Source organism: Camelina sativa, chromosome 20 (genome assembly GCF_000633955.1).
Source record: "Camelina sativa cultivar DH55 chromosome 20, Cs, whole genome shotgun sequence".
NCBI lineage: Eukaryota > Viridiplantae > Streptophyta > Magnoliopsida > Brassicales > Brassicaceae > Camelina > Camelina sativa.
Window position 1 is genome coordinate 5,176,466 of NC_025704.1, and position 15,156 is coordinate 5,191,621.

At 36.4% G+C, this 15,156-nt stretch overlaps 5 protein-coding genes across 7 annotated transcripts; 2 read left to right on the plus strand and 3 right to left on the minus strand.

Moving 5' to 3' along the window:
• LOC104769415 (pollen-specific protein SF21) lies at window positions 469–4,002 on the plus strand. 2 transcript variants are annotated; one of them, XM_010493625.1, is made up of 11 exons: window positions 469–806; window positions 1,620–1,719; window positions 1,834–1,931; window positions 2,059–2,156; window positions 2,352–2,412; window positions 2,502–2,588; window positions 2,707–2,784; window positions 2,914–2,970; window positions 3,065–3,120; window positions 3,210–3,345; window positions 3,456–4,002. In XM_010493625.1, the coding sequence occupies exons 1-11, from the start codon at window positions 747–749 to the stop codon at window positions 3,666–3,668; spliced, it is 1,044 nt and encodes a 347-aa protein (XP_010491927.1). In that variant the 5' UTR covers window positions 469–746; the 3' UTR covers window positions 3,669–4,002. The 2 variants fall into 2 exon arrangements, with proteins under 2 accessions (XP_010491927.1, XP_010491928.1); XM_010493626.2 differs by having other exon boundaries at window positions 470–806; window positions 2,068–2,156.
• LOC104769416 (K(+) efflux antiporter 6) lies at window positions 4,168–9,264 on the minus strand. Of its 2 annotated transcripts, XM_010493627.2 has the most exons (20): window positions 8,848–9,264; window positions 8,425–8,468; window positions 8,152–8,213; window positions 7,964–8,042; window positions 7,825–7,886; window positions 7,647–7,722; window positions 7,470–7,544; window positions 7,026–7,097; window positions 6,862–6,945; window positions 6,649–6,717; window positions 6,462–6,539; window positions 6,228–6,316; window positions 6,054–6,150; window positions 5,907–5,960; window positions 5,586–5,681; window positions 5,119–5,307; window positions 4,951–5,028; window positions 4,803–4,847; window positions 4,629–4,718; window positions 4,168–4,545 (listed from the first exon to the last, which is right to left on the minus strand). In XM_010493627.2, exons 1-20 carry the CDS (start codon window positions 9,110–9,112, stop codon window positions 4,471–4,473), a joined length of 1,779 nt encoding a protein of 592 aa, XP_010491929.1. In that variant the 5' UTR covers window positions 9,113–9,264; the 3' UTR covers window positions 4,168–4,470. The 2 variants fall into 2 exon arrangements, with proteins under 2 accessions (XP_010491929.1, XP_010491930.1); XM_010493628.2 differs by lacking the exon at window positions 6,862–6,945.
• On the plus strand, window positions 9,710–11,670 carry LOC104769417. Its single transcript, XM_010493629.2, has 6 exons — window positions 9,710–9,907; window positions 10,286–10,356; window positions 10,466–10,518; window positions 10,641–11,108; window positions 11,202–11,292; window positions 11,378–11,670. Exons 1-6 carry the CDS (start codon window positions 9,769–9,771, stop codon window positions 11,462–11,464), a joined length of 909 nt encoding a protein of 302 aa, XP_010491931.1. The 5' UTR covers window positions 9,710–9,768; the 3' UTR covers window positions 11,465–11,670.
• Window positions 11,684–12,960, minus strand: LOC104769418. The gene is made up of 2 exons (XM_010493630.2): window positions 12,940–12,960; window positions 11,684–12,253 (listed from the first exon to the last, which is right to left on the minus strand). The coding sequence occupies exons 1-2, from the start codon at window positions 12,958–12,960 to the stop codon at window positions 11,702–11,704; spliced, it is 573 nt and encodes a 190-aa protein (XP_010491932.2). The 3' UTR covers window positions 11,684–11,701.
• On the minus strand, window positions 13,237–13,791 carry LOC104772221. The gene has a single exon (XM_010496858.1). The coding sequence runs from the start codon at window positions 13,789–13,791 to the stop codon at window positions 13,237–13,239; it is 555 nt and encodes a 184-aa protein (XP_010495160.1).

The window sequence follows — 15,156 nt, forward strand, 5'->3', positions numbered from 1 at the left end:
TAGCTATTGAAAACTACACGATGTTCATATTTTGTAAAACGGGGGAGAAGAAGAAGACTAAATCTTAAAAAAAAAAAAAAGGGGAATAACGACAAAAATAAGTTAAAATCCAACGGCTGAGGATATCATCCACCTTGGCCCCCGTCTCTCAACCAGTCGGTCAAAAAGTCAACAGTGTGCGGACTTTTTTTTTTGTTTTCACAAAAGAAAAAAAGAAGATTATTTATTTTGGCCCCTCTATTTTCTTATATACCACTCCCCCCCCCCTGTATTACATCCTAAATTGAGAGTGCTGCCGACACGATTTGGGGATGAAATAGATAAATTATAAAGTAAGGGGTTGAGAAAAAAAATTAAAAACTGTCGGTTCATTTAACTAAGGTTAAGGGAATTTGATCAGGGTATGTAGTTAAGCACCTGTGATTATATATATATATATATATGATTTTTGCAGGTCCTACATTAAACCCGAGTCGACCGTCGGTGACTCAATACGAGTCACGTAAACCGAGTTCTCTCCTGGTTCTTTTTTATTTTTATTTTAAATATTATTATAGTCTCTCACATAAAGTCCCTTCCTTTCTATTTATAAACTAAGAAAAATAACGAAGATAATAACCATCGTTTTGGTAAGAGAGGAGAGAAGAAGAGAAGAAGAGAGAAGAAGGCCATGGAAAGATAATACTCTGTTTCTTTTGTTTTGAATAATATACAGAGAGAGATAGAGAAGGAGAGAGAGAAGAGAGATGGCGGATTCAAGCGATTCTGTCTCCATTGATATGGAGGCATTGTCTCTTGGAGGACAGGTACCACTTTTTTTTCTAAAAAAACGATTTTTTTTTTCTTTCTTTCTTTCTTTTTTTTTTGTACTGAGAGAAATTACGGGAAGAAGAAGATAGGAGAAAAATGATAAAACTTATTGATTTTGTTTTTTTTGTTTGGTTTCTGCATTCTTCGAGCTTGCTGCTTTGTTCCCTGATGATTCTTCTTTATTTTATTTTTTGGTTAAGTATGAATATTTTTTTTTGTATAGCAATTTTTTGGAATTGTTTGATACTAGAAGAACAACAATGCTGCGTTATTTTGTATTGTTTGAAGCTTTTGGTGTCGGTGGTGATATATTCCTATCCAAAACTACGAAATGTGCTGTTCATTATCTGATTCTTTTGATTTTTCTTTTTCTTTTTTTTTTTTTTCTTTTGTGAGGTTCCTGAGATTTTTGTATGTTCTGGGTTTCTCATGTTTTCCGCAATTCATGGCTTAATTGACACACCTTAATTTATAACATGTGTTTTTTTTTTTCCTTTCTAATTTGATCAAAATTTATTCTTTTCACATTCGTTTTTCTCATTACTATTAAATTCCCCATAACGAGGTTTTTGTTCTACTGTTTAATGGTTTAACTTTAATGATCCCTTTTTGTGTTTTGACCAAATTCTGATTTTTATAGGAAACTTTGCTACTTTGTTTAGTTTTAGGGGAATGAATTTTACTACTAGGTGTGGTGTGTTGTGGTCCTAATTCTATGCATGTTATTTAGTATTTACTTACTCTCATTTATTTCTCATAGAAAAATTTAGTCACCGACTTAAATTCTTTGCTTGTTGTTATTGTTGTAGGAACACCTTGTGGAGACTACTTATGGCCCTGTATGTGTTGCCGTTTGCGGAGATCCTGATAAACCTGCTCTTATCACATATCCTGATATTGGCTTAAACTGTAAGCATATACATATTCTTTTTCTAATCATCTTCCCCAGCTATACAGTTCAGTAATGTGATTTTAGAAATTGAAATGCATCTTCTTGATTTGGTGCTTGTTTGTTCTTGACAGATATGTTCTGTTTTCAAGGATTATTGTTTTGTCCTGAAGCTAGTTCCTTGTTACTCCACAACTTTTGCATATATCACATCAGTCCTCTTGGCCATGAGGTTGGTAAAACTCGACTCTGTGATCATTAACACTTTTTGTTAAATATTTCTGGTATATTTTATCCGCTGTGACATTCCATTGTTATATGCAAATTCATATCCCTTATTACATCGTTTTCTTCAAGAGTCATTGCAGTTGGGAGCTCCGATAATCAGTGTTGATGCTCCTCTGCTCTCTGCTGATGACTTAGCTGACCAAATAGTCGAGGTTCTTAATTTTTTCGGGTAAATAATTCATCTCTCACACATAATGTTTACTTGTGATTTTTTTTTAAAACTTCCTAGAAGCTCATCGCTATCTTGGTCTTTGTTACAAAAGTCTTTCTCTGGAGACTCACAGAAGAAAGAGTGGCTGTTTTTTTTTGTTTTTATTCTAATATGACTTTTCTACTTATTTATTGCTTATTGTCTTTTATCCAGACTTGGTGCAGTAATGTGTATGGGTGTCACTGCAGGAGCTTACATTCTGACCTTATTTGCTGTAAGTAACAGTAACGGTACACCCCCTTACACTTATCATTCAACTTGATGTCAAAATTTTAATTTTGCTTGAAAACTTAATTCTTCCAGATGAAGTACAGGCAGAGAGTTCTGGGCTTAATACTCGTCTCTCCACTGTGCCAAGCGCCTTCGTGGTCAGAGTGGTTGTGCAATAAGGTTTGTTTCCTCACAAAGTTTTCTTCTTTGTTTTTTTTTTTCTTTCTTCCTGGCTTGGGGTTATGGCCTTGATTATCTAGTAATTCTCATTTCAGATCTTTCTTAACTCATTATGCAGGTTATGTCTAATTTACTATACTACTATGGCACGTGTGGAGTGGTTAAGGAAATGTTACTAAAACGGTACTTCAGCAAGGTATGGTTTTGGATTCAAAGGTTTCTTGTAAATTAGTTTGTAACAATTTTCATATTGTTTCTCATAAGCAGACACTCTTTTTACTTTCGGATTAAACAAATGATAAAGTTTTGACATATGTTCTCATAGGAAGTTCGAGGTAATGGTCAAGTTCCAGAATCGGATATTGTTCAAGAATGCAGAAGAGTTAGTAAAATCTTCCTTCTCTTTTCTTGCAATTTTGCGATGCTTTTGCATTTAGAAGTAAAATTTACATGTTGTTTAATCTTTGACTATCCAGTTACTTTGTGAGCGGCAGAGTACAAATGTATGGAGATTCCTTGAGGCAATCAACGGGTAATTCTCTAGTTTTTCTCTGTTGATTTCATTTCCAGACTATAGTCTTAAGCTGATAAAATAGTATGTTTGTGGTTTGGGTGAAACAGGAGAGTGGATCTTAGTGAAGGGTTAAGGAAATTGCAATGCAGAACTCTAATATTCATTGGTGAAAATTCTGCGTACCACTCCGAGGCCGTTCACATGACCACCAAACTAGACAGACGATATGGTGCATTAGTCGAGGTACCTTAATGTAACACATATAATGCCTCTTTTTTAACGTTTTGGTTTGAAACAAACTTCAGTTTGGTTTTGGCTTTTATGGGGAACCTAAATCATATTACATATAACAGGTGCAGGGAAGTGGGTCGTTGGTAAGTGAAGAACAACCACAGGCGATGGTAATACCAATGGAATACTTTTTGATGGGATATGGCTTGTATCGTCCGACACAGAGCGTAAGTCCGAGAAGTCCTTTGAGCCCAACCCGAATCTCTCCCGAGCTTCTCTCCCCTGAGAACATGGGCTTAAAACTCAAGCCAATTAAGACAAGACTCGCTCTATAGCCCCTGCCTCCTCTGCTACACACATTTATATATACAACAAGTGAATCATACGCCACATAAAATCACCACTGTTGAAGTTGGAGCTGTTCCTCTGTTATGATTTAAGCTGTAGATATAGACAGACATATTGATCATCTATATATAGTGGAGAGAGTAAGAAGAGTAAAGAAAAGGGGATGGGGAAGGAATTGATATATGGTAGAGTGAGAGAGACTACAGATCTCTTATATTTTGATTCATTAAAAGTTGTCTTTAAAGGTTTATTTTTCTGGTAGCTGTTCTTGTTCTCTGTACATTCGGTTGAATAAATTATTTAAGTAAAATCGCCTTACTATTTTAAATTAGCTCTCTTTCAATACCATACATGTATTGTATGTCCTTGTGCTGATCAAACAGTGGTGAAAAAGACTGCTGATTCGGGGACAAAAGTGCTTTTTCGTTTACCAGCAGACTAAAACCTTTGACTTCGAGCTGATTCTATTCTCTCATATAATTTCGGTTGCACAAAAGTACAGTGGTATAGATTGAGTATATACTGTATATGATTACAAGAGAACAAAATCAAACTTGTTTCGTGACGGATGATTACATAAAGAAAAGTAAAAAAGGAAACAATACTAATTACAATGGAAACAATGGGTTGTGGCCTTGTGGGTTAGTTACTCCCAAGGAAACAAACAATGTTAGTGTTAAAATCTGGCTCTTTTTTCTTCTTCTTTACCACATACAGCTTGCTTGCTTTTGTTTTCTTTTTGTCAAAATTGGTGTACCAAACTTCAGTTGAGAAGAAGCATTCTGGTTTTTAGGAGCTGTGGGATTGGCGTGACATTAGAATCATCCGTTGTTTAGCGCTTTCTGATCTTATGATTTCTCCTTTCTGACCAATACCAAGAGGCTATTTCATTTAGTTATATATTATACAAACGACGAATGAACCAACCAAAAAACAAACCAACTTACCTCTATAGTACTGTCTGGAGAAAACCACTTTAACAATATCCCTAGATGCACAACTGCTGGAATCATTTTGAAGACAAGTGGTGTCGTAACCTGCCAAAACCATCAACCATACCAACTCAGCTACTTACTCGAACACATACAGAGAAGTGGCAACATAAATTTATCTGATCATACCAGGCTTAGAGCGGTTGTCCCGAGGAGAAGCAAATAGAGTTTCCCCTGAAAATTTTCATAACTTTAAGCTTCTTTCTTTAAAATACCTTATATAATCTTAAATCCTACTATGTGTATGGTCCAAGAAGGAGCAAGTTTTGTTACTTACTTCGATGAGGTGAAGATTGGAGGCACGGCTAAGTAGTACAAAGGCAAACTCCCCTATCTGAGCCAGAGATATTCCAACCTGCATCAATTTGACACGGGATGGTAAGGAACAGAGTATATGAAAAGCAAATATGTCAGATCATAATTAATGTGAGACATAATATTTTACCAGGAGAGCCGTCTTGTTGTTGTATCCAAATCCCTTGACAACGGTTGTAACTATTGTTGTCTTTATGATAATTACTAATATTACAGAGGCTAACAGTATATCCACATGAGTCCACAGAAAATGGACATTAACTAACATCCCAATGCTGGCTAGGAAAAGCGCAGCAAACAGATTACGGATGGGTTCGATCTGCATATATATAAAGTGTCTCAGTTAGACTATGGACTGTTAAAGGGTTTTAAAACTGGAAGTTCGTCAACTCATTATTTCCTATCCATCACATTCACCCCCTACAAGAACCTAGACTAGGATCAAACTTTGACTCTCTTTCTCTCTCTCTCATTAGAGAACACTAAGAACAGTTGTGAGAGTAGAAAAAAAAGAAACTAGATGGATATCATTCAGCTTCATTTAATATAAACAGGAGAAAAATAAGGCCTTTTTGGTAACATGTGGTCAAAACGTACTTGCTCCAACGTATGTTCAGCGAGATCAGTGGTGGATATCATGACCCCCGCGGCAAAAGAACCCAATTCAAGACTTAATCCCAGCTTATCACTACACTGAAATCATAAAAGACCAGTCAAAACAAACATGTTGACAAAAACTTAATCCCACCTTACCATTACAGAAAAAGAAAAAGAAAAATCATAAACCAATATGCTGACATAATGATACACACCAGATAAGAGAAGGAACGCACACATGATAATCTTGATGAACACATAATATAAAATGGATACTGACAATGAAGTATATGAGGAAGAGGAAGGTTAAGTAAGACTCACCCAGGCTACAAGTAGACAAAACGCAACAGCTGCTAACTGATAGAGTTCATTTGTCTGATTGATGAAGAAAATTTTTAGGTTAATCTACAAATTTGATTTATTGGACCGGAAGATAGGGGAAAGAATCTTGAGAGGAATATCATGTACCTGTGAGGACAAGCTGACCATTAGCTTCAGCAACCAAGGAATACATGTCCGTGATAATATTGACAAAACAGCCAAAAACGAAAGCAACACAACCACCCTAGACAAAAGACAGTAAAGGCATGATTAACTTTAGAATGCGCCTTGAGAGCAAAAACTCTACCAGTCTTTACTTACACTTTTCCCATCGACAACATTCCATGGACAATGCCAGAATTTCCCTCAAGAACTGGAAGCAACGCAAACAGCAAACCCACAGCACAGTCCTAGAAACAGATGGTAAAATCAAACCTCCAAATCATTTGAAAAGGAATTCTGCAATAAATGGTCACTGTTTGACTGCCATATAAACACTATATGATCTAGAAAAACAATGGACATTACATGTTGATGTAAAGAACAATCAGGTACCTGAAGAATAAGGATTCCAATTGTAACTTGGCCATGAAGAGAATTAGTTGAATTTTTTTCCATGAGAAACTTCAGCACCTATAGTTTCAAGGCAGAAACGCATGACGAATACAAAACCAACGATATTAAAAAGAAAGCCAGCTAATGGAAGTGGTTAGATAAGCATTATAGAGTTAACTGAAATTACCACAGCAGTTGATGACATTGACAAAAATGCTCCTACAAATACCCCCTCCGAATGTTTACCACCACATAACTGCAAACAGGATGTTCAAAACATGTCACAGAGAGTATAACTTTCAAAGAAAACTCTTGCTACATTACCCAAATGTCGCACATAGAATAGAGGTATTCGATTGTCCATGACTAAATATGAAAGCAGTAACAAAAAATGACGCACCGACACTGTGATTCCGCACAAGAACATGAATAAAAGAATTTGAAGAAGGCCTCCCAGAACAGCAACTGATCGAACAACTTTAAGCTACATAGAAGAGGAAAGGTGCTAATGTTTGCTATGTAACATTTGATTACAACACTAAGTAAATCAAAGAGGGATCTCACCTTAGCAGTGGAGAACTCTAGACCCAAAGCAAAGAGCAGGAATACCACACCAAACTGGGCGACTGTTTCAACCTACATAAATAAAGAAAGCGCAAAACCACATGTAGGATTGCATTATATGTATATATAAAAAAATACATTCTCATCTCGGCGGCAGTCGAATGCTTTAGATTTTCTATTCAAAGACGAATCAAGGTCTATCTAATGCATACACAGATGATAAAAACTCAATTTGTTTTAACACACAGAAGAAAGAGTTCCAAGTCAAAGACTCCTGTCTTGCTGTGTGCAATATCTTAGTCAAAGACCCTCAGTAGAAAATAGTTTGTAAACTAATGCTGACCACCTAACTAAGCATTCGAGACCATAAGAGGAATCTATCAACCAAAGTTATTTGGACTGAACGAAAGACTCAAATCTTTTGACGTCAAACACATAGCATACCTGGACCATCTCACTGATAAGGTTCAATCCTCCAGGCCCGATGATTGATCCTGATAGCAAATATCCAGTTATCACCTGAATAGGCACAAAATATTTAACAACGATCAGAATACCGAGACATCATACTTACACCTAAATTTATAATGTAAGAGAATAGGAGTAGCACGAAAATCAGACCGGCTGTCCAGCACAAGCAAAGGCGATACCACCACAAGTTGCAGATACAATAACAACCACCAGGTCTGATATCAGTCTGTACAATAAGAAGCAAAGTCAGATGATTAATTCAGGATTGCAGAGTTTTGTTTTCACAGAATCATGTTAAAAAAAAATTACTTAAAACCAAGAATCTTGCCTCAAGTCTAGCTGCAACACTGGATACTTTGACTTGGAATTCGATATGATGAAGACATTGTCCTGACACAACGCCAAAATTGCCAAGTAAGAACTAATACAACAAACCAAAACTCAGTCTTCATGTGCAAAAAACTTACTTTTCGATCAATCAGAGTAGGAGTGTCCTCAGCTCTGTTTTCATTGTTCAAGTTGAAAACGTCATGGAGTTGAAAATGCCTACCGTAAATTAGATAAACTCTTAATACATCTTGAATTATAGAACATGATAGAAGGTCATGTAAAAGAAACTTTAGAAATAGAAAAGATAAGTAGAATAGAATTGTACTTCTCCTCTTTAGTCTCATTTTTCTTTGTTGACTTTACTCTGGCTACAGTTTCCAGAACAGCCTGATCACCACAAGGTTAACAACCAACCTCACATTCAGATACTCATCTTATACAATAAATGAGAGACAGGATCAAAATCTAAAAAAAAACAAGCTTTTACTATAATTCCAAGTAAAAGAAACAGGAGTGTTTTTGAAACTGTTTGAATTTCCTATATTAATGAAGGACATGATACACTGTTATCCAGCTTATATACTAGTATTAAACGAACCTGCTGTCCAGCTACACTGTTGTTGAAGCTTCCAGGATCAGCCCCTGCCATGAATATAACAACAACAAGATCAGAAAACAACAAATAATTTGAGAGTAGTAAAGGGTAAAGAAGACAAGATAGAGAGAGAAGCACTATCCCATTTCAGGAAACCAATCCGAAAATGTATCTCGTTATTCGATCTAGAAGAAGCATATACTATTCCCACATTTGGAGATCAAGAAAAATCCCAAAAAGGAAAGGCGAATGTAGGGGTTAATCTAAGTTCCCAATTTGGCCATGGATCACGGATCCAATTCAGGATCTAACTCATGAATTGAATGATTCAATCAAAAAACGAGTCAAGGCTCAGAAACTAGACCAATTCTAGTGTCCATCAATGGCCATTTCAAAGTAGCAAAAAGGGAAAAGAAAGAGAGTAACCTTCATTCTGGTCGCTTTCGTTGAACTCTTTCTCGAGAGCACGATCGATGATGTCGGCGAAGCTACCTTCCTTGGGTTTAACAACAAGAGAAGAAGAACCGTTGAGAGATGCGACGACGGAAGAGGAGTTGACGGAAACGGTTTCTTCAAACAGATCCGAATCAGAGAAAGATCGAGGAGACGCGACGGAGAAGCAGAGGAAGAGTGAGAGTAAAAGTAAGTGGATAACGACTTCAGAGGATCTTCCTCCTCCTCCTTCCACCATGGCAGAAGAACTGATTCTGATATTAAACCGGTCTGGTGCAAACGGTTAGCAGAAGAACCAGTGTACCGACCGTCGCGAGTCTCTCGATCGAGAGTGGGGAGGGAAAAAGAGAGAGATTTGCTGCAGTCCCTGTGGTCAACAACTAGTCCATATAAGATTTTATATACATATAGACTAGGGGACTATATTGTAGTATATATTTTACTATATAGTATTTATTATCTTGTTATTAAACTTTTATTTTTTTGTTTATTTTAGGTATTATTATACTATAGTGTATATTTTTTACTATATAGTAGTTATCTTGTATTAAAAAATAATAATTATCGGATGATGTTTCTTTGTATTATTATTACAAACTGTCTACACCATGTGGGAAGATTTATACATATATGAATGGGTCTTTCTTGTTTATTATTGCTTTGGATTAAGACATAATATCTTTTTTTTTTATCTAATTAATTTTTTAATCTAATTATTTTTATTTTATATTTTTAATCTAAAAGCATAATATTTTTTTTAAAGTGTATAAATAAAAAACAAAGGAAAAAAAAATATATATATATATATATATATATATATATAGGAAATATTCCCCTCTCTCTTTTTATATTTTTATATCTCAGTGTCTCAGGATCCCTCTACCTTTGACAACAATGGCGGACAAAGCAAGCAGAGCGTTGGTATTGTACGGAGACGGCTCGGCTCGATTCGTCGATATGTCAAATACCCACATCCATTCTCTCGCTTCCGTAGCTAGCTGTGGCTTTCTGAGTCTTCCTCATGCGCCTTCAGGTCTCTGTCTCACTCACTATCTTCATAAATTTGGTTACTTTCGTTTGATTCGTCTAGATTTTTTTGATTAAAATTGGTGCTTTACGTGTTTTGCACTTAGATTCGATTTCTTCCTGGTTTAGTGAGGATTCTTAGTGTTGATCAGAATTGAACCGGTTTAGACATGAGATCCTTTGGATTCGATTGAGAGTTTATTATATGAAACTCCACTGCATTGATCTAACTGGCCAACCTAGTGTCATTGTCTATTGAAGAAGATAGAAAAAAATTAAACTTGACCCAATTTCTTAAGATTTTTTGAGGTCACTTGTGCTTCATTGCTTCTGCTTTGACTTTCTTCTTGTGAGATATTCACTCTGGTGTTGTTCTACTTTGCAGAAACTGAGAACGAAAGGATAGTTCGAGAATTCTCCCTTTTGTTGGATGCATCAGAAGCTTATTCGATTGCTGTGAGATTCTTCACTCTTTTAAAACTAATTCTATCAACATTGAGTTGAGTGTGTAATTGATTCTTGTGTTTACACTAAAGTTACAATCCATGATTTGTTTCTTTAACAGAGTGGACTTAAACCAAAGGGAAATGAAAATGAAATCCTAACTTTAGCTGAAAGGTTTGGCCTTTTCATCTGATCTCTCTAGTTTTATGCTCTTTTCGATAATCAATGGATGAGTATATCCAGATGATGATGATACTTTTTACATTAATGTCACTGACACATATATTATGGTGCAGGTTTATGGGACTCAAGGCTGCTTTAGTAACTGACAATTCTCTTCTGACTTCTTTCGGAAAACTGATTGGCTTAGATGTGTTACAACTTAGTGAAATATCCCAAAAGAGTGATTCCGTTCCTTCTGATGCTACGGCATCTAAATTACTGAGGCTGCTTGGATTTGAAGGTGGAAAATGCTTGGATGTGACCCTATACGACTCTGTTTTCGTGCATATCGGGGTTGATGATGTCAACTTGGGAGTTATTGACTCTTTGGTTGGTAGTATTATGAGAATGGCTCAACCTGGTTCAGAGATTGTATCGCGCTTGCATCTGTCTCTTGTTCTCAGCTATGGTTCTGTCACAGACAAAGATGTTTCAGTTTTTCCTGTCAATGCTCCGCAACAAGACATGAACCCGGCATTTGCAGGACTTGTACCGCGTCAGAGCTACACCATGCGTGGTGAAAAGACACGGGATGATGTTCGGTAAGAGTTTGAATATTGCAATGAATTTGATCAAAAGGTTTATGAAGTTATCATTTCGTTCTTGATGGGTTTGGTCATTCTTGCAACCTACAGGCACTACTGTCCTATGTTGGTAGCTCAGTGGCAACATGCTGTGACCCGGAAAGACTTGGTTGATACATTATCATTTGAAGCTCTCAAAAAGGTATGGTTTCTATCTAATGCAAGTTCCGCTGTTAAATTCAACATGGCTTGTCTCAAGTTTTTATATTTTTCTCTTTTTGTCATAGCTCTCTGGAAATCTTGTTATACCGGCTGACCGGTTCATCCATGAAGTTGCTTTCAAACTTTGGAAAGCCCCAAAATATGGAGCTTAAGCAAATACGAAATTTCAGGTACTTTAACTGTAATCATCCATGTCCGGATGAACTCATCATACTCTTTCCCCTGTTGGAGTTTGATTGTGGAATGATCTCAGATTTGCTAATTTTACATAAAAAAGGAAGAAACATAAACTGTATTCATTTTCTTCTAAAAGTCTGTATCTTGTTATCCATTACAATATATAGAGATTTTTAATGTATATCCTGAATCGGACATGGAAGTATTAAAAACTATGGGCTCTCTGGTACCGGGTGGTAGTTAGTACCGCCGATCCAAGCCATACTCAATTCGTCTTCATAAAGCTTTTGGCCTGTACCGTCTCTTGTGATCTTCCTTAAATATAACCCATCTCTCTTCACCACCCAAATGCACTCTTCCTCCTGATCATCACAGTTCCACCTGAATGATCTCTCCCCGGCGAAAACCGTAGCGGTCTGACCATTCGGGGAGCCAAAAGCGGTGAAGAATTTGCACTCAAAGAATGTGTAGAGATACGGTATCTTGAGAAATACTGCCTTGAACGACCAGCTTTTGGATTGTCCCGGTCTGAGAGCATGCATGCCTAATTTGTCATTCGACGACCAACAGTTAAAAGCGAGGCTCCGGTTTCGTCCTGGGTGTCTAGCGATCTCGTTTCTTATCTCGAACCGTGCTGCTGATGTTGTGGATAGAAAGCATGATGATGCTATGAGAAGGCACCACGTGAATGCGGTGGCTAATGGGAATGTTGATACAATCTTGAACCCGAACCCCATTGCTCTCTCTCTCTCTCTTGAACAGTTCTATTTTGGTTTATGAGGGTTTTATATAAACGGGAGAGTGGTTCTTGTTTGACAACAACAAAAATAACGGTAGTGGTTTTGGACGTTATATGGTCAATGAGTTTCGTAAGAAGTTTAACAAACCTCTCTGCTATGAAGTCGTTATAAGAGAATTAATGTTTTCCACATAGGTTTTGTAAATATGGCGTTTCTGTTACATTTTTGGAGATTTTAGTTTCTGATTTGGATATTTTATTAAACAGTTTTTTTCTTTTCTCATAGTTTTGACTTTTGAATTGGATGTGGGGAATAATTAAACCGGGTCTTTAATTTGTTTATTCTGTTCAGCCTATCTTTAGATCAGTTAAACCGGTCACCGCTAGCATCATGTTGGGTTTTGACTTTTGAGGGAAGAATGTGACAGATCATATTACATTGATTTAAGACTTAAGACTTGCTGTTAGATTCTGTTTAATGTTTATTGATTACTTTTATAGAAATCCAAAACTAGAGTGTTAATGCCAATAGGTACGTGGTTTAACAATACATAGAAGCTCATTTGTAATTGTAGACATTGGTTTAATTTATCGTCCGAATGATTAATTACAAATTACCGACGATTTTTGGATAGAATATAGGATAAGAAACTTGTATGTGATAAATTAGATGATTGGCATATATAGCATAACAGTAATTTCCAATTTTACGATTGAGCCAAGCATACGCATAATGGTTATAAATCTTGATATATTGTTAATACAAAGAAATGAATTTTTTATATATAAAAAGAATATAATTAAGGAGTATATTATACCACTGATTAAGAATCTCTTATATATATAATTAAGGAGTCTCGGACATTCATGTAAATTGCAGTCACTAGTAGGACTCTTACCAGAGTCCCTTCATGTTTCCACAAACCAGGCTCTTATCAACTATATAAAAATACACATTTTCCTTAACGACCTCAGGCTACTAACATATTGATGTAGTGCAAGGATCTCTCAATCATCGTCTTCTTCATCCGAATCAGGCTCTGGATGCACTCTACCGTGCATAATTTTGAGTTGTTGCGGCGACCATGGTTTCCATGGCTCAACTAGTTTCTCGACGGGCCTCGAAAATTCAAAATACCTTCCGAATATAGCATGAGGAGAATACAACTCGTAACCAATGAAATAAATCCCATTAGGTCTGATTGAGTATTTACATGTTTGTCCGTCGCATAGCATCGCCGTAGTAGACAACGTCCTGATCTCAAAGTTTGCTGTTCCTAGGCTCGACCGGAAACGACATTTGTGAACCATCACGCCATTACCAAACTGAGGAACTTTGAATTCCCATTCAAACTCTGAGGATGGGAAGGATTTGCGCCATCCGATGTCTTTCTTTGGTGATCGGCAATTGTAGAACACCGACGGTTTTGTGACGTGGTACATCTCATTTTTTATGAGTATAGAAAAATCAACACCTCCTTTAGCAGCTGCTGAGTTTACGGTTGGAATGATTACTTGGGAAACAAGACACAATATTGCTAGGGTTTTCATTTTCTCGGCCATTTTCTTATTCCGATGCTCTCCTCTCTCTTGAGTTGTTAGCTATATATATATATATATATATATATATATTTAAAACCAAGCTATATCTTATTGATATGATCGGACAATAATAGAAAGGGCGTTCTGGATTTTGTAAGCAAAATTAGTTACGTTTGTTACAATATACTAATTATGTGTTTTGACTCGGGAAAATTCTTATCGCCTGAAATTGATTTTTCACGTTGTCAAAGTTGAGTTATCCGATTGACAGACTCACCATAACTAATTTCAGAAGCACAAAAAAAAATGAGTTGTAAATAAAATCTGAGATAGATTGCGTAACGAACATGCACATAGTGACATAGGATCGAAATAGTGTAATCAATTATATACTTTCAAACTACGATTTAGCGTAACAAGTTCAATTTCTTGGTGGACATTTTGCAGGCAAATAATATGATAGTTTTTAGTAGAGATGAAAGAGTGTAATGTGACATCTTTCAAAAATCGAAATATGACCGCGCCTAGAAAGTTAGAAAGTATTAGTTTGAATCCAAATTGTAATATGAGTTTTTTCGATTCATCAAGATTGGCTTTTTGTCTTTCTTACATCCAATTTAGCGAAATATACAGGAATGTACAGATATACATATTTACTACTCAGGAACTCACTGTATGTCTTTTGCGGTGAGATCGATGAAGAGAGAGAGAGATATCAAAGAAGATCAGAAGAAGGTTCACCGCAAAAAGCTTCTGGTTCGAACGTTCTTGCAGTTTCATCATTGTAAGCTCCAGGGATCGGTAGTGAGGATCTGTCCCTAGGATCCTTGTATGTTCTATAAGACGTTGCAATTGGAGAATCACCAAGGTTTATGACAAGAATGAGCGATAATCCAAGAATCACTAACGTGTTTTTCAATCTCGCTAGGATTGGTTTTACCTGAAAACACAACACACATACACAAATCTAATCAAATCCCTGAATTAGGTCACATACAGTGGACCATTCAAAAAAACCAAATTCAAGGCTATGTTTCATGATGGATGATAATAAAGCTTACAGAGAAAGATCCAAGAAGACGGTCTCGTGCCAAGACTTGAGGTGTTTTCACCCAAACCTGTTCAGAACAACCAACACAAATGTTAAATCTTGTACAGAGCTTCGATTGTTAATTTATAATACAGAGAGAGACGAATCGTAACCTGACCATCATACCAACCAGTTTCTTCATCTGCAACGATAGAACAATGACAAAATTCAAAAAACCAAAGGAGCAAAAACAAAATATGATCTCAATCGCATAAAACAGTTCTTGAGTGAGCTTTATTATCACTACGAAAGAGGGGTAAAAAAGTAAAAACCATACACTCGACGGTGGCGCTAAG

Bases quoted from the DNA above. Each gene is read 5' to 3' on its own strand.
- LOC104769416 (XM_010493627.2), bottom strand. From the start codon at position 9,112: ATGGTGGAAGGAGGAGGAGGAAGATCCTCTGAAGTCGTTATCCACTTA. The intron at 8,214-8,424 runs GTTCGTTTAATA...TGTGGTGATCAG, and splicing joins ACAGTGTAGCTGGACAGCAG to GCTGTTCTGGAAACTGTAGC. The intron at 6,540-6,648 runs GTAATTTCAGTT...TTGAAACTATAG, and splicing joins CAATGTCATCAACTGCTGTG to GTGCTGAAGTTTCTCATGGA.
- LOC104769417 (XM_010493629.2), top strand. From the start codon at position 9,769: ATGGCGGACAAAGCAAGCAGAGCGTTGGTATTGTACGGAGACGGCTCG. The intron at 10,357-10,465 runs GTGAGATTCTTC...TTTCTTTAACAG, and splicing joins CAGAAGCTTATTCGATTGCT to AGTGGACTTAAACCAAAGGG. The intron at 11,293-11,377 runs GTATGGTTTCTA...TTTTTGTCATAG, and splicing joins CATTTGAAGCTCTCAAAAAG to CTCTCTGGAAATCTTGTTAT.
- LOC104769418 (XM_010493630.2), bottom strand. From the start codon at position 12,960: ATGCGTATGCTTGGCTCAATC. The intron at 12,254-12,939 runs GTAAAATTGGAA...AAACCAAAATAG, and splicing joins TGCGTATGCTTGGCTCAATC to AACTGTTCAAGAGAGAGAGA.
- LOC104772221 (XM_010496858.1), bottom strand. From the start codon at position 13,791: ATGGCCGAGAAAATGAAAACCCTAGCAATATTGTGTCTTGTTTCCCAA.
- LOC104769415 (XM_010493625.1), top strand. From the start codon at position 747: ATGGCGGATTCAAGCGATTCTGTCTCCATTGATATGGAGGCATTGTCT. The intron at 2,413-2,501 runs GTAAGTAACAGT...TAATTCTTCCAG, and splicing joins ACATTCTGACCTTATTTGCT to ATGAAGTACAGGCAGAGAGT. The intron at 3,121-3,209 runs GTAATTCTCTAG...TGGGTGAAACAG, and splicing joins TTCCTTGAGGCAATCAACGG to GAGAGTGGATCTTAGTGAAG.